Here is a 14,297-nt window from a genome sequence, read left to right as displayed (position 1 = left end):
GGCCCAATGCTCTTAACCGCTAGACTACCTGCTGCCCTAAGAGTCTACCTTTCTTTGCTTTCATTACTGACAGCTGAAAGGACTGGTGACATCTCCTCTCCACACTGCTTCCTGCTTCTACCGAGCATCATCTCAGCCTAATGAAAGGATGAGGGATGGAAGCTATTGGAATTCCAGAGACGATATAAAACGAAAACTACTGAACCACAGCCACCATATCCAGTTCAACACAACCCAATGACTGCATCTAGAAGGCAAGGGTCACGTTACCCCTTCTCAGACATTGCATGCATCAACCAATGGTTGCGTGTCCCGTCACCAACAGTGCTATCGATAGATTGCTATAACGTGGTTAGCTGAGACATAAAATACCTATCCAGGCGTTGTAAGATCTGGCATGCATCTGCAAGTTAGTCAGCCTGGAACTACCTATTTCTCAGTGAAACTCCTCCCTGGTGTGGTTTACAGTAGCCTTCTGATTCTACAGTTAAAAGATCTAACGTGGAATGTTTTGGTTGCCGACATGCTGCCCAAATATGAGCCTGTGTGAAGGGTTTGGTCCCTAAGACATGGAAACTCCCTGGAACTATGAAAAGGTTTAACAGCACCACTTCGTGGTCATTCAGGGTACAGACTTACATAGAATTCTATCCAAAGCCGATATACATAAATGGGCATAGCCAACATTTTCATATAGGTTTCCCCAATTGGAATTGAACCTGCAACACTGGCATCTCTAGAACGATGCTCTTGCGAACCGAGCCACACAGACAAGAAAATCAGTGATGTTTCATTGCCATTAATGGCCAAATCAGCAGGCATAGACAGTGAAGCAAAGGGATAACAACAATCTTTATTAAACAATGTAATTATTGTACAACGACATAACATGGAACATAACAAAACTAATAAGCAGGTTTATTTACAACTTTGATGTATCAGTTGCTGCCTGTGGAGCCAAATCCACCAGCCCCACGCTCAGTCTCATCCAGAGTCTGAAACACAGAGGGAAGACACAGTTAATACTACAACACTGGAACGAAGGGTATTTTAGTGACTTTCTATGCAAATGAGCACAGTTTTCCCAAACACTGATTTAGCCTAGTCCAGGACAAAAAGTATGTTCAATGGAAATTGTTAAAGTGAAGAGGTTAAGTCCAGGACAATGCTCGATCAGTCGAGAAAAACAGCCCTAAGGGCTCAAGACTCATTCTCACAGAAATAAGATGCACTTAAAAATCGACATTTCAGTCTCAGGTTTAAATGAAATGAGACTGCTTGACAAGGTGTGTCCATTTAAGGTTTTGTGAAATGGATCGTAAAGCTGTGATCAGCAACTCACTACTAGGCCTGAGCATGTATGGTAACACTATAAATAGTCATAGTCTATAGAGAAGCGTGAAGTACCTTTAGCTCCTGTAGGTCTGGGTAGCAGATCCTCTCGCACACCAGCTGAGCCACACGGTCCCCTTTTTTCACTGGGACACAGAAACAAACACCATCACTCAACTGTCACCCACTTTCCCAACACCATCACTACAATGTTTCACTGGAAAACTGATCTCAATGTGAAATGCATTTGGATTGAGCAATCAGTAAAACAAGTTATTTCAGTTTCTGATGAGGCATTTAAGTTTAAGCAAAGGGTATATAATTAACGGGGGAAAAAATATATATATATATAAAAAATGTATGTACCAATTGCAGATGGTCCCTTTAATCATGGATACAAAGTGCTTTCAAAGCTTTGAGTTTGGAAAGGTGGCATGTGAATATGTGAATGATTATTTTTAAAGCTCACCTTCAAAGGTTTCCTTGCTGAAGTTGAACAGCACCACCCCCACATTACCTCTATAGTCCTCATCCACTACTCCAGCTGGGGGGAGACAGGCACTCCAGTTAGCCTAGCTGTTATGAATGTACCCTGTCAGTTCTATGTTCTAGACTCTGGTTAGAACAGCCAAAGAGTGACTTGGGTTTATGAAATCTCCATCAGAACTATGGTTACCACTTTTCTGCCATTTTTATAACCCTATAACCCATCTCTTAGGAAAAATGTTATATTAATATCTGAAGGTCAAAAAGTAAACTCACCCCCAACATCGATGAAGTGTTTTGCAGCCAGGCCAGACCGTGGTGCTGTGAAAAAAGAGAAATACATCAAATATGACTAAGCTCCGTAATGTTTTATGCTGGAGAAAAGTGAAGGGGAGATGAGAAAGAAGGGTTGAACAAGATGAGTCTGAAAGCAGTCTCCATTGACTGTGTTGGAGCATCACATATGTGATGCATTGTGGGTAAATTGACTGACTGATGGATCTACCAATAACAACGAGTAGTTATTTATGTTGCAAGGTGATTTGTCAGTAGGCAGTCAGTCGCCTGCACTTTCAGTTGTAATGAGGGGGTTTGATTAATCTTGCCCAGATGCCTGTGTAGGCATGTATTGCACCAGCTGAAAGTGGATTGCATTAGATTTGAAACTGGGCTGCCTCCCAGGAGTCCCACTCTGGCTGACTGCAACGTTTGCTCAAAACAAGTGACATAATTAAGCATGTAGTAATTAGTAGGATTCTGTGTTGCCATGCAAAAGTGATCGCTTTCTGCCTTCCCAATGAAAAGTAGTTTGAATTTTCTAACATTTATTTTATGTAAAAGAGATGTAGGTTTCTGGTTCAATCCAGATCAAAGTAAAATAACTCCCTCACTGTCAAGTCAAACAATACTCAAAGAGACCTACCCCCACATACCTGTAGGCCAGGGTGCAATTACATTTTTTCTTTAAGTTTGTGTCCTGGTACCCTACTCACCCACTCTGCCATAGCAGCCTGAAGGAACTGCTATCTGGATGTCAGTCTTCACGATAGCCTTGTCCATAGGACCAATACTGTAGTCATAGGCACTGTTAGAAAAAACATCAACAGGTGGCTTACAGTCACTAACTTACAAAGGCAGTGACCTACATCTAACTCCCCTCCCATCCAATCGTTAGTAGGAGCAGGCTAGCACTACCGTTAGCCAACTTTTCTCCTGTTAAAGTTGGTCATATAAACATGAAGCAAGACAGCATTATGCATGGTCGTTTGCTAACTACAGTTTTACTTTTGATTGATAGCAGAAAAATAAACAGCCACATGCAGGATACACTCACTGCAACGTTTTGAATTCAAGTAACGTTATCTTGTTTATGTGAATAGCAAACCAGTAAAATATACAGCATTCAAATCACTTCCAGTGACCATGTCCCGGACTCTGACCCACCTGAACAGGTCGTAGCCAGCAGCTTTAGCAGAGCCCCGGGTAGGAGCAGTGGCATGTTCAGACAACTTGGAAAACTTCAGCACCGATATCACTTTCTCTGCCACTACATGTGGCTTTGTCCTCTTCAGTGGAGAAACTTCTGCGGCGTCTATCACTTCTGAGCAAGGCATGTTTACAAAGTTTGTGGTAAGAAAGTTGAGTTAATTCCAAAATAATAAGATTGCTATGGTTAGTTTACTAACGTTAGCTAACTAGTTAAAATATGGCGAGTTGTTGCTACTTTTCTGAATCGTATTTGGAAGCACACATTCCCGCCAATTTCAATTGAATCTGCCTCGCCGTCGTTGAAAAAAGACAATCTCGCGAGAGTTCTGACAACTTGACCAGCTGTGAGCTGAATGACAGGAAAGCTTTAGTTTACTAATCCTTGAATGATGTATCTTGATTTCGGTAAAACCCTCGACTACAAATCTGACAACAGTACAATTACCGGTACCTTCACATCATGTTAATACTAAAGTTGATAATACAACAACCAGTTAGCATAGCAAAGTAGCTAGCTGCTAGTGCTAGCAAACATGAGCTATTACTGAAAAGCAATGTAGCTAGCCAACGAGCTACCTGCATTCTCGCATCCTTTTCTCCTGGCCAGAGTGGGAGAATGCAGATAAAATGTTCTGTGTGAGAGCACTGAAGACTGGGCAGCGATAATCGAAGAACAACACCGCCAGTAGAGCCTCTGCTTTGCAACGAAGTGCTCCATCTTGTTAAAGATACAGTACTCCCCGGCTGCGGCATCAGCGCCTTCAGAAAGTATTCATACCCCTTGACTTATTCCACATGCTGTGTTACAGACCGAATTAGAAATTGATTAAATATTGTTTTCCTCTCACCAATCTATACACAATATCCCATAACTACAAAGTGAAAATATGTTTTTATACATTTTTGCTAATGTATTGACAACCAATACAGGCAGAGTGAGTATTGGTTAAGTGGGACATTTGACATTGTAATGAATATCTTCAAACGTGTACAATAACATAACCAACAATCAATGCCTAATTTTAATTTGGAACTGGAATAAACTGATTGATCACATCACACAGGTGTATAACAGAACACACACACAGGCTCAGTTTGATAGTGCACCCCTAAGTAACAGTGCAGATGAAAAATGATCAGGCCTACTGTACATCTTACTGTACAAAGTATTGTTGAAAAAAAAGGTCTAGGTTGGAACTGTTGCTGTTAACATACAATAAATATATTTGATTCTAAACTGGATTAAACACACAGTCCTAATGAGAGGTGTGTGGGTGTTTAAAGTTTTCAACAAGCATGTCTATTCTGGGTTACATTTTTGACAGTGCAACCCTGAGGTCATGCTCAGCATTGAGTCTGTTTCTGTACTTGTTTGTTTTGTTTTTAAGTATTCCAGGGTTGAGAACCCTGACTCGCATAGGTATGTGGTGCCAAACTAGCTTAGAACATCTACTGCTTTCTCAGTCTAGACAGGAGACTGCTTCCTGCTGTAGATGAGCAACCCAGAACTGAGTGTTTGCCTCAAAAAGCATCTTGCTTCAATTAGTTTATTCCAGAATAAAATTTTAGTATTTTACTAGCAACAGTTCCAACCTAAACTCATTTAACAATATTTCTAGAGTAATATGTACAGTATAGTAGGCCTGATAATGTTTAGTCTTCACCTGTACTGTTTCTTAGGGTTGCACTATCAGTAGCTAGCTAGCTTGCTTTGGCTAATGTTAGCTAGCTATTAGCTGAATACAAGGGGATTGTTTGAAAGAGAAACTCACATCTACTACTATGAGAGATAGCACTCCCTTATTTCTGCTTATCATCATCACCTGTTATAAAATGACAACAATTCCGTGCTAATTGACTTACTTTTCCATTGTCGAAGCACTGTTTCCCGACGCATTCTGCCCTGTTCTGTGTTTACCGTCATGCTGTGGGTGTTTGGTCAAGACCTGTCGTTTTAATTTGTTCGTTTTTAGATACTCATTACTAAGCACTTCCCTGCACAAAACACATTTTGGGCGCTCCTCGATATTTATCAAAGTTTGTATTAAACCAAGCTCGAGAAACGCATCGCTGTTTTTTCGTTTCATGACGATTGAGTTCGTCAGAATTTGTGGCTAGTTTTGAGTCCATTTGATGATGGCGAGTGGGAATGATGTTGACAGGCTGTCAGGTTAGGAAGGCTAAGAGTTTCAAAACACTTGCAAGTGAACATTTGTAATTACTTTTTTCATGTGTCAAATGTCATTTTTTGTACACATGATTTTTTCACATGTCCAGTGTGTGGTTTGATTTGATCGCCTGTTATGGGCATTTTTACACGCGTTCTTCACATCTGTCCAGAGAAAATGTACAGGTGATTAGAACGTTTGAATATTGTAATTTCAGACGCGTGAAATTGTGCCACGGCTTTGGAACGAACGAAGCCAGGCCAAGAGAATGCTCGGCGGAAGGGAGTCCATAGAGAAAGCAAGAACGAGATGGGCGTCAGTGGGGCAGCATTATTATCATAAGGAGACGTATACTTGGAAACTGGAGGAGGGAAGAAGGGTGTAAGCTTGAGTCGGATAAAAATGGTGGGAAAAAAGGAGATGGTTTGTTAAAGTAGAAAGTGTAAGCAGATGGAGCTGGAGAAGTTGAAGAGAATGAGGTATGCTCCCAGAATCAGGAAAAACACAAGTCTGTGACACAGTGTTGCCAACTCCTCAGTAAGGAAAGTAGCTGGAAGTCGCTAAATCACGTCATCGCCCAATTTGCATAATTGGACATGTAATTGTGATGGATGCTGTAGGAGAGAGGAATAATGCGTGGGAGAGACAAAAAGTGACTAAAAAAACTAAATATGTTTAGAATTACAAAATAACTTTCTTCTGTCGATTCTTGTTTTTTGTAATGTCCCAATTCCAACCCTCCTTTATCCGGGCTTGGGACCGGCAAAAGTGACCTAAAAGAGACACTGGCAGAGTTACTTAGTTTTTTATTTTTCTTAATTTGGTTTGGTTTTTAACCTTATGGTCCACTTAGAAGCCTACAACAAGTCACAGTAAAACATGAACATTTTTAACCATTACATTTAAAAAAAAAAAAATGTTGTTTACAATCAACATTAACAATCTAAATGGACCAAAAAGAGACAATAGAAAAAACTCAATGGCAACGTGAGAAAATTATGGTAACTAGTCTGGCCCTAATTCAGGTTTATTTTTATTTTTATTGTAACCCAGTGCGGGATCAGTCAGCGGCAGCTTCCAGGAGTGAAGTTTATTGAAAAAGTGGACTCTTGCCCTTTGGCTGATCCATTTGTGGTTGCACGGTGTGTGGGAAAAAAAGAGTTGGGTCATGTGGAATCAGTGAGGGTAACCAGAAGTGGTCTAGTGATAAGTGTGTTTCTGTTGGGTAGAGGGAGAAGGCGCTCGGAGTAAAACGAATGGGGGTAAGAAAAGTGACTTGTTTTGTTCTCAAGAAAAGGGCACCAATGAAAGGAGTGATAACTGGGGTAGCAGTAAATATAACAGTTGACCAGCTGAGGGATAAGATTTCTAGTGTATCTGATGTTAGTCGTTTGATGCGGAAAGAGTGGGGAAACAGAAGATACATTGTGTCTGTTCTTTTGAGTTTTGATGTTGAGTCTTTGCCCGACAAAGTGAAGTTAGGATATGTTATCCTGTATGTGCCGAATACATTACGATGTTACGGGTGTCAAGCTTATGGGCATGTGGCAGCAGTGTGTAGGAGGGAGGGTCCAAGGTGTGAGAAATGTTCAGAAGGGCATGAGACAAAGGAATGTGTACTATTGGGGAATGTGTTAATTGTAGGGGTGCCCATGGAGCTGGGGATCAGAAATGTCCCGAGCGAGAGAGGCAGGTTGAGGTTTCCAGGTTAGAGTAGAGCCATACCAGTACAGAGTAAGATTGGATTTTTAGCATTTATAAAAATGTTTACCAATTGTACTGCAGGGATGGATCGGAAGTCACGTAAAATTGAGTTTGTGGTGGCAGCTGCAGAGTGGTATTTGGGTGTGTGACACTTGACATCAGAAGAGTTACAAGATGTGTTAGGTAGCGATGTCCCATTCTTTCGGGATAATGGCATGAGGTAGGAATAAATACATTTAATTAGTGGAGTAGGGTAGTGTTCATTTTTATTTTATATCATTTTGAAATTAGTGAGTAGTGTTAGATGGTAGGGTATTGATTTATTTAAATTTGGATTTTTCAAGCAAAGAATAAGGGTGTTGTACTACAGTCTAGTAGGTGGCGGTAATGCAACAAATTGGATGCAAACCGCCGTTAAACCTCAGAAGAAGAAGAAATTGTGCCTTTGCACACGTTCTGAACGTCTGTGTAGTAACAGGTACCTTTCATGTGTCTGAAAGTACCACATTGGAGCACATTGAGTTTGACTTCCGGCCTGTTGCGATGAATCGCTTTCCCAGGTAGGGAGGAGATGTTTCTAAATATGGATCAAATTGTTACAATTAGTAATTTACAGAATGCAAGGCGTTGAGGAGAAAAATTTCGGGAGAAATTAAAACGACTTTTTCCACATAGCATTACAACTACAAAGCTGACGCTGGCCAGCTAGCGTATTTTCATTAAAATTACATGGCTAAAATCTTTAGGTGTTACAGATGCCATTCTCTCAGATGTTGCTATGTTATTCAGGAACATGTCAAGACCTGACCATTCAGAGCCTACCTTCTGTTGACCCTGTTGACTCATCAGTAGGAAAGATTTGTTTCTCTTTTGGTCCATTCAACAACAGAGCGATACGATCCTTGTTTCAGCAGGATGTTGTATCTATACCTTATGTCATGCCTTATTGGAATGGATTTATTGATAATGTCTGTTGGAAAAAAGTTTGGATGTTGCCACACACATACCTACTTGTTAACAAAATTAAGGAAGTTACCTTTAAAATTATTCATAAATATTATCCTGCCAACCACTATATGAAGAAGTTTAAGGAAAACATCAACTCAAATGGCTCCTTTTGTAATGACCACCCAGAAACAGTTGTGCATCTTTTTTGGCATTTTATGCATGTAAGAACTGTGGCAAGACATCAGTAGGTTTATAATTGAATACATTTATGAAGATTTTACACTATTGTGGAGAGATGTACTGTTTGGATTCTTTACATACAATAGAAATAAGCAGAATCATTTTTATGTAATTAATTTCATTATTCTTTTGGCCAAATTTCATATACACAAATGTAAATTTACAAACAGAAAACCACATTTTCGTACCCTACAAAAAGAAATTGAACCGTATTTTAAGACGGTTAAATGCTCTACTAACAAAAAACTGTTAGAATTGTAAGTATATGCATGTCCCTTAAGGTCCTTGTGCAATTGTAATGTGATATTGTACCCCCTAGCTCGATTGTCTATTGTTTGTAATCTATGTATGCTTGTGTTCCCTCATGTGCTTTATGTATTGATTTGTTATTAATTTAAAAAAATATATATATAAAAAAATAAAAAGAATAATAGCATGGCTAGTTAGCTAGCTAGCAATAGTATTTGTCTAGCCTGGTATATGGACAATATACCACGGATAAGGGCTGTTATGCTCAATGCGAAGTGCTGGATACAGCCATTAGTCGTGGTATATTGGCCATGTACCACACACCCCCAAGGTGCCTTATTGCTATATAACTGGTTGCCAACGTAATTACAACAGTAAACAAGTAATATTGACTCACCCGTAGTATACAGTCTGATATACCATGGCTTGCTATCTGTCTCATGTTGTACCGATCATCAACATGAACAAGATTGAATTCTGTTGAATTGGCAACTGACTAAATTCTTGTTAAGAAGATGTTGCTGTTCATAGTGACATGTTTATGACTGTTGATGTTCACAGGAATCTCCAAATACTATGTTGAATGAGCACCGCGGATGAAAGAGGGGGAGGAGAACAGAAAGCTTCTTTCTACCACACCTTCACCAAGTCACATACAATGTTTGCTTCGTGAACAATTGTTACATCAGAAATAAATACCAAATTATTTTAGTTTATTCTGTTTCAGTTTTTTTTATGTTGGATGTGAGTAATTTAGCAGGTCCATAGTATAATGTATTGTTTTGAAACTTTTATTTAAATATATATTCAGTCAAAACTCACTTTTTGCTAAAATAATGTGTTTTCTACTGTTACTTTTTACATACTGATACAGTCTCATTAGTTTTGAGCTAGACTATGATTGGGTAATGTCTACTGTAAATGTCTACTACCCTTTTTTAAATGTTTATGATTGAAATTAGCACGGTTTTTTAATAGTTTGTTTCTACTGTCTGGTGAGGAAGTGGGCAATATGGATACATTGGAGGAGGAAGGGTGAATTAATGACAAATCAGAACTTGGACAATGTCAGGGAATAAATAGGTAAATGTCCAGCCTATCAATGACAAAATAAATGGGTTCAGAGGTAGCTGTCATGTCTTTGGCATCATTAAAGTTAACTGTTATTTTAGCAAATCAATTCTCTGTAATTATTATTATGTGATTAAACTAATCATGTAAATGTAATTAACTTGGAAGTCGGTGCACCAAGGAAAATCTTCAGATTACAAAGTTATAATTTTCCTAATTTAACTCTTCAGATATTATTATATCTGATCAATTAGTCTTCTAATGAATTATTATTTGCCTCACGTTAGTCTCATTCCAAACATCATAAATTGTTGGTTATCTGCACGAACCCAGCTTTTACTATGAATCATCCATACACCAATTGTCTTAATCATTTATTTACTAACTAACTAAATAATCACAGAAATACATAAACAAACAAGGAAATGATAGGGGAGGTTCCCTTGTGGGCTAAGCCGATATGACGGCTTGGTGGACAAAGGGAAGTGTGTGTGGACTGAGAAGGGCAGGAAAGACAAAATAGACACTACACAGTTGATAATTGAAATGCTAATCCTTTTCACATGAACGCTCACTCATTCGGGAATAATTGGGATCAATATATATTTACGCCTAGTGTGTTGTCGTGATCTCTGTTGGAATCGTCAGTCCTTCTGTTGGAGTGTTCATCCGAGCATCTCCGCTTCCCTGAAGTCTTTTGCGGTTAGAATGGATACTTCAGAGTACCATTCAGAAATGTTCTTATAGAATAGATGTTTTGGCAGTTGTCGGTCTTCGCATCTCAGGTTGACATAATTTCTAGCTGCAGACTAATAATTTGTATCTAAGATTTGCTCTTATTCTGTCGGGATCGATAGTCTCAGAGTTTAACCATTTCCTGTCGTGTAGCCAATGCTCTACGTGGTATGGTTAGGAATTCAACAACCATTACAACCTTATCGTAGACTGAGGTTTCTGTGGTCTCTACTCAAACCTTTGCCCTCTCAACTGACCGAGGTATGCATGGTCTGAAGAGGATTTCTTCAGGTGTTTGTTTTATTCATAACAGTAGAAAAGGGTTGTTCCATGATGCCAGATCGTGTCTGTGCTCTTGGGGCGGGCCAATGACTTGGTTAAACTTTAAAGGGAATACAATTCTCTTTCATTAAAAGGTTTAACATCACCTTACATAATTTCATAAATAGTTTAATCTTTACTCATTCATTTTATACAATAATTAGATGCAAACCTCATAACGGAGGCAGCTGTATAAACAGAGTTATTGTAATGTGGCTATATTGTCATTCATGAGTTCACAAACATGAAACAAAACGGACCAGGTCGTAGCTGGCTTCTCCACCGACCGTTTACACATTCTCCAAAACATGGATATTGTTCAGTTCTCAAGTTCTGTGATGTAGAAGAAGTCCCTTTGTTCTACTGTGAAACTCTCTATATGCTGCATGGCCAGGAGGAGAGAGTCTCCTCCAGGAATTTACGACCTGAGATAACAGAACCTGGGTGTAGGAGAGGGGGATGCCACGATCTATACCCAGAAAGGGCCACGCCATGACATAGCCTTAACATGCAAATATCTAATGTTATCTTATGGACTGGACAGAGGCTAGCCAGCTATTCTCAAAACATTGGATTACCAACTTGAGCAGTGACGTATCAGTTTGCAGCACATTTTCACATGGACATATATACACTGAAGAAAAATATAAATGCATCATGTAAAGTGATTGGTTTCATGAGCTGAAATAAACGATGCCAGACAGTTTCCATATGCACAAAAAGCTTATTTCTCTCAAATGTTGCACCCTGGTCCTTCCTCCACTGCCTCCATAACAGTTCATCAATTCCTTTCTAGAAAACATTTTAATCCGCTCTTTGTGGTTTGGAAAGCATAGTGACTATTGTTGCTTTCATTTATTTATCAAACAAATGGAGTTTTGGAAAAGTAGGTACTTTTCACCAGACAATCCCATCTGGTGGATGGAAAGTGTTGTATATAGTGTTGTATATATTTTTTTCACATGGACTTAGAGCTTGATACCTCAGATGATGAAATGTGATGGATAGTTAATTCAAATAAATACCTTTATGAATTATGAAGCCTTTATGTGCTTTTTTCAATACATCAATGCTTTAAAAAAATCACAAAATGTGACGTTATCTACCAAATAAGTTGTTTTCTGAAATAATTAAAAAGCTACTACTATTAAAAAACTAACTACAAAAACACAATTCCTTACCCAATAGGCTAAACAGGTGTAATGAACACGAGTAAATATGTGCCCATAACAAGCGTTCTAATCTCCTGTAAATGCACACTGGACAGGTGTAATGCACAATGACAGTAAAACAGTCATTGAAATTGTTGAGGGGTGATATCTTTCTGGTTTCATTCTACAACATGTTCTTTAGGGTCTAGTTTGAAGCTGGTGTACAAACTCAAAAGTAAAAGATGCAAAAACAAAACTTAAGAATGGGAAGCATAGAAATAGCATACAAAGAATGGATCTACCACTTCTTAGACTTGCTTTCAAGTCGAAGGATAGAAAAGTGAGTTAAAGATCTATGTTAATTTGGTCAGGTTGCCCAAAAAGTTACATAATGCCACTTTAATGTTCCACAAAAGTATCATAAAAATATTGAAATTATGCATATACTCTCTAATTTATCCTTCTTTACAATAAAGTAGTAAGTGTCCCAATTTGCCAGTATCGACTGAAAAAGTGTGGTCTCAGGACAATGTGTTTGAAAAAGTCACCATCCTGTATTTAATATTTATTTATTTTGTGTAAGTTAATGGAGTTCTTAGGCTATTTAGAATGGTATCATGTTGGGGGTTAAGACATTGGGATGATTCTGTAAAGTGTTCAGAAAAGCAAATTACAGAAAGTGTCCCACTTTACCAATACTCACCCTATATCATTTGAAGTCGGAAGTTTACATACACTTAGGTTGGAGTCATTAAAAATCGTTTTTCAACTACTCCACAAATTTCTTGTTAACAAACTCTAGTTTTGGCAAGTCGGTTAGAACATCTAATTTGTGGTTGACAGAAGTCATTTTTCCAACAAATGTTTACAGACAGATTATTTCACTTATAATTCACTGTGTCACAATTCCAGTGGGTCAGAAATGTACATACACTATGTTGACTGTGCCTTTAAACAGCTTGGAAAATTCCATAAAATTATGTCTTGGTTTTAGAAGCTTCTGATAGGCCAATTGACATTATTTGAGTCAATTGGAGGTGTACCTGTGGATGTATTTCAAGGCCTACCTTCAAACTCAGTGCCACTTTGCTTGACATCATGGGAAAATCAAAAGAAATAAGCCAAGACCTCAGAAAGAAAATTGGTTGGTTCAAAATTGGTTGGTCTGGATCATCCTTGGGAGCAATTTCCAAACGCCTGAAGGTACCACGTTCATCTGTACAAACAATAGTACGCAAGTATAAACACCATGGGACCACGCAGCCGTCATACCGCTCAGGAAGGAGTTCTGTCTCCTAGAGATGAACATACTTCGGCGTGAAAAGTGCAAATCAATCCCAGAACAACAGCAAAGGACCTTGTGAAGATGCTGGAGGAAATGGGTACAAAGAATATCTCTATCCACAGTAAAACGAGTCCTATATCGACATAACCTGAAAGGCCACTCAGCAAGGAAGAAGCTACTGCTCCAAAACCGCCATAAAAAGCCAGACTATGGTTTGCAACTGCACATGGGGACAAAGATTATACTTTTTGGAAAAATGTCCTCTGGTCTGATGAAACAAAAACAGAACTGTTTGGCCATAATGACCATTGTTTTGTTTGGAGGAAAAAAGGGGAGGCTTGCAAGCATAATAACACCATCCCAACTGTGAAGCATGGGAGTGGCAGCATCATGTTGTGGGGGTACTTTGCTGCAGGAGGGACTGCTGCACTTCACAAAATAGATGGCATCATGAGGGAGGAAAATTCTGTGGATATATTGAAGCAATATCTCAAGACATCAGTCAGGAAGTTAAAGCTTGGTCGCAAATGGGTCTTCCAAATGGACAATGACCCCAAGCATACTTCCAAAGTTGTGGCAAAATGGCTTAAGGACAACAAAGTCAAGGTATTGGAGTGACCATCACAAAGCCCTGACCTCAATCCCATAGAAAATTTGTGGGCAAAACTGAAAAAGTGTGTGCGAGCAGGAAGGCCTACAAATCTGACTCAGTTACACCAGTTCTGTCAGGAGGAATGGGCCAAAATTCATTCACCCAACTTATTGTGGGAAACTTGTGGAAGGCTACCCAAAATGTTTGACCCAAGTTAAACAATTTAAAGGCAATGCCACCAAATACTAATTGAGTGTATGTAAACTTCTGATCCACTGGGAATGTGATGAAAGAAATAAAAGCTGAAAGAAATCATTCTCTCTACCATTAATTTGACATTTCACATTCTTTAAATAAAGTGTTGATCCTAACTGACCTAAGACAGGGAATTTTTACTAGGATTAAATGTCAGGAATTGTGAAAAACGGAGTTTAAATGTATTTGGCTGAGGTGTAAACGTGTAAACTTCCGACTTCAACTGCACATACAATTAAAAGTGAAGGGTGGAGGCTGTTATAGCATCAAAG

General features: G+C 38.9%; 1 protein-coding gene and 1 long non-coding RNA gene across 3 annotated transcripts; one reads left to right on the top strand and one right to left on the bottom strand.

Annotated features, from left to right (window-relative positions):
* Positions 1-833: 833 nt before the first annotated feature.
* LOC135537030 (deoxyuridine 5'-triphosphate nucleotidohydrolase-like) lies at positions 834-5,441 on the bottom strand. Of its 2 annotated transcripts, none has more exons than XM_064963242.1 (7): positions 5,170-5,441; positions 3,262-3,418; positions 2,811-2,902; positions 2,095-2,139; positions 1,802-1,876; positions 1,408-1,478; positions 834-995 (listed from the first exon to the last, which is right to left on the bottom strand). In XM_064963242.1, the coding sequence occupies exons 1-7, from the start codon at positions 5,228-5,230 to the stop codon at positions 939-941; spliced, it is 558 nt and encodes a 185-aa protein (XP_064819314.1). In that variant the 5' UTR covers positions 5,231-5,441; the 3' UTR covers positions 834-938. The 2 variants fall into 2 exon arrangements, with proteins under 2 accessions (XP_064819314.1, XP_064819313.1); XM_064963241.1 differs by lacking the exon at positions 5,170-5,441 and adding an exon at positions 3,883-4,332.
* A 1,572-nt stretch (positions 5,442-7,013) lies between these two features.
* LOC135537028 (uncharacterized) lies at positions 7,014-9,326 on the top strand. Its single transcript, XR_010455111.1, has 2 exons — positions 7,014-7,738; positions 9,177-9,326. It is a non-coding gene; the product is annotated as an uncharacterized LOC135537028 (long non-coding RNA).
* Positions 9,327-14,297: the final 4,971 nt, after the last annotated feature.

This window comes from Oncorhynchus masou, unplaced genomic scaffold (genome assembly GCF_036934945.1).
Source record: "Oncorhynchus masou masou isolate Uvic2021 unplaced genomic scaffold, UVic_Omas_1.1 unplaced_scaffold_700, whole genome shotgun sequence".
NCBI lineage: Eukaryota > Metazoa > Chordata > Actinopteri > Salmoniformes > Salmonidae > Oncorhynchus > Oncorhynchus masou.
Note: the sequence above shows the minus strand (reverse complement) of the source record. Positions and strands in the feature narration are given on the sequence as shown.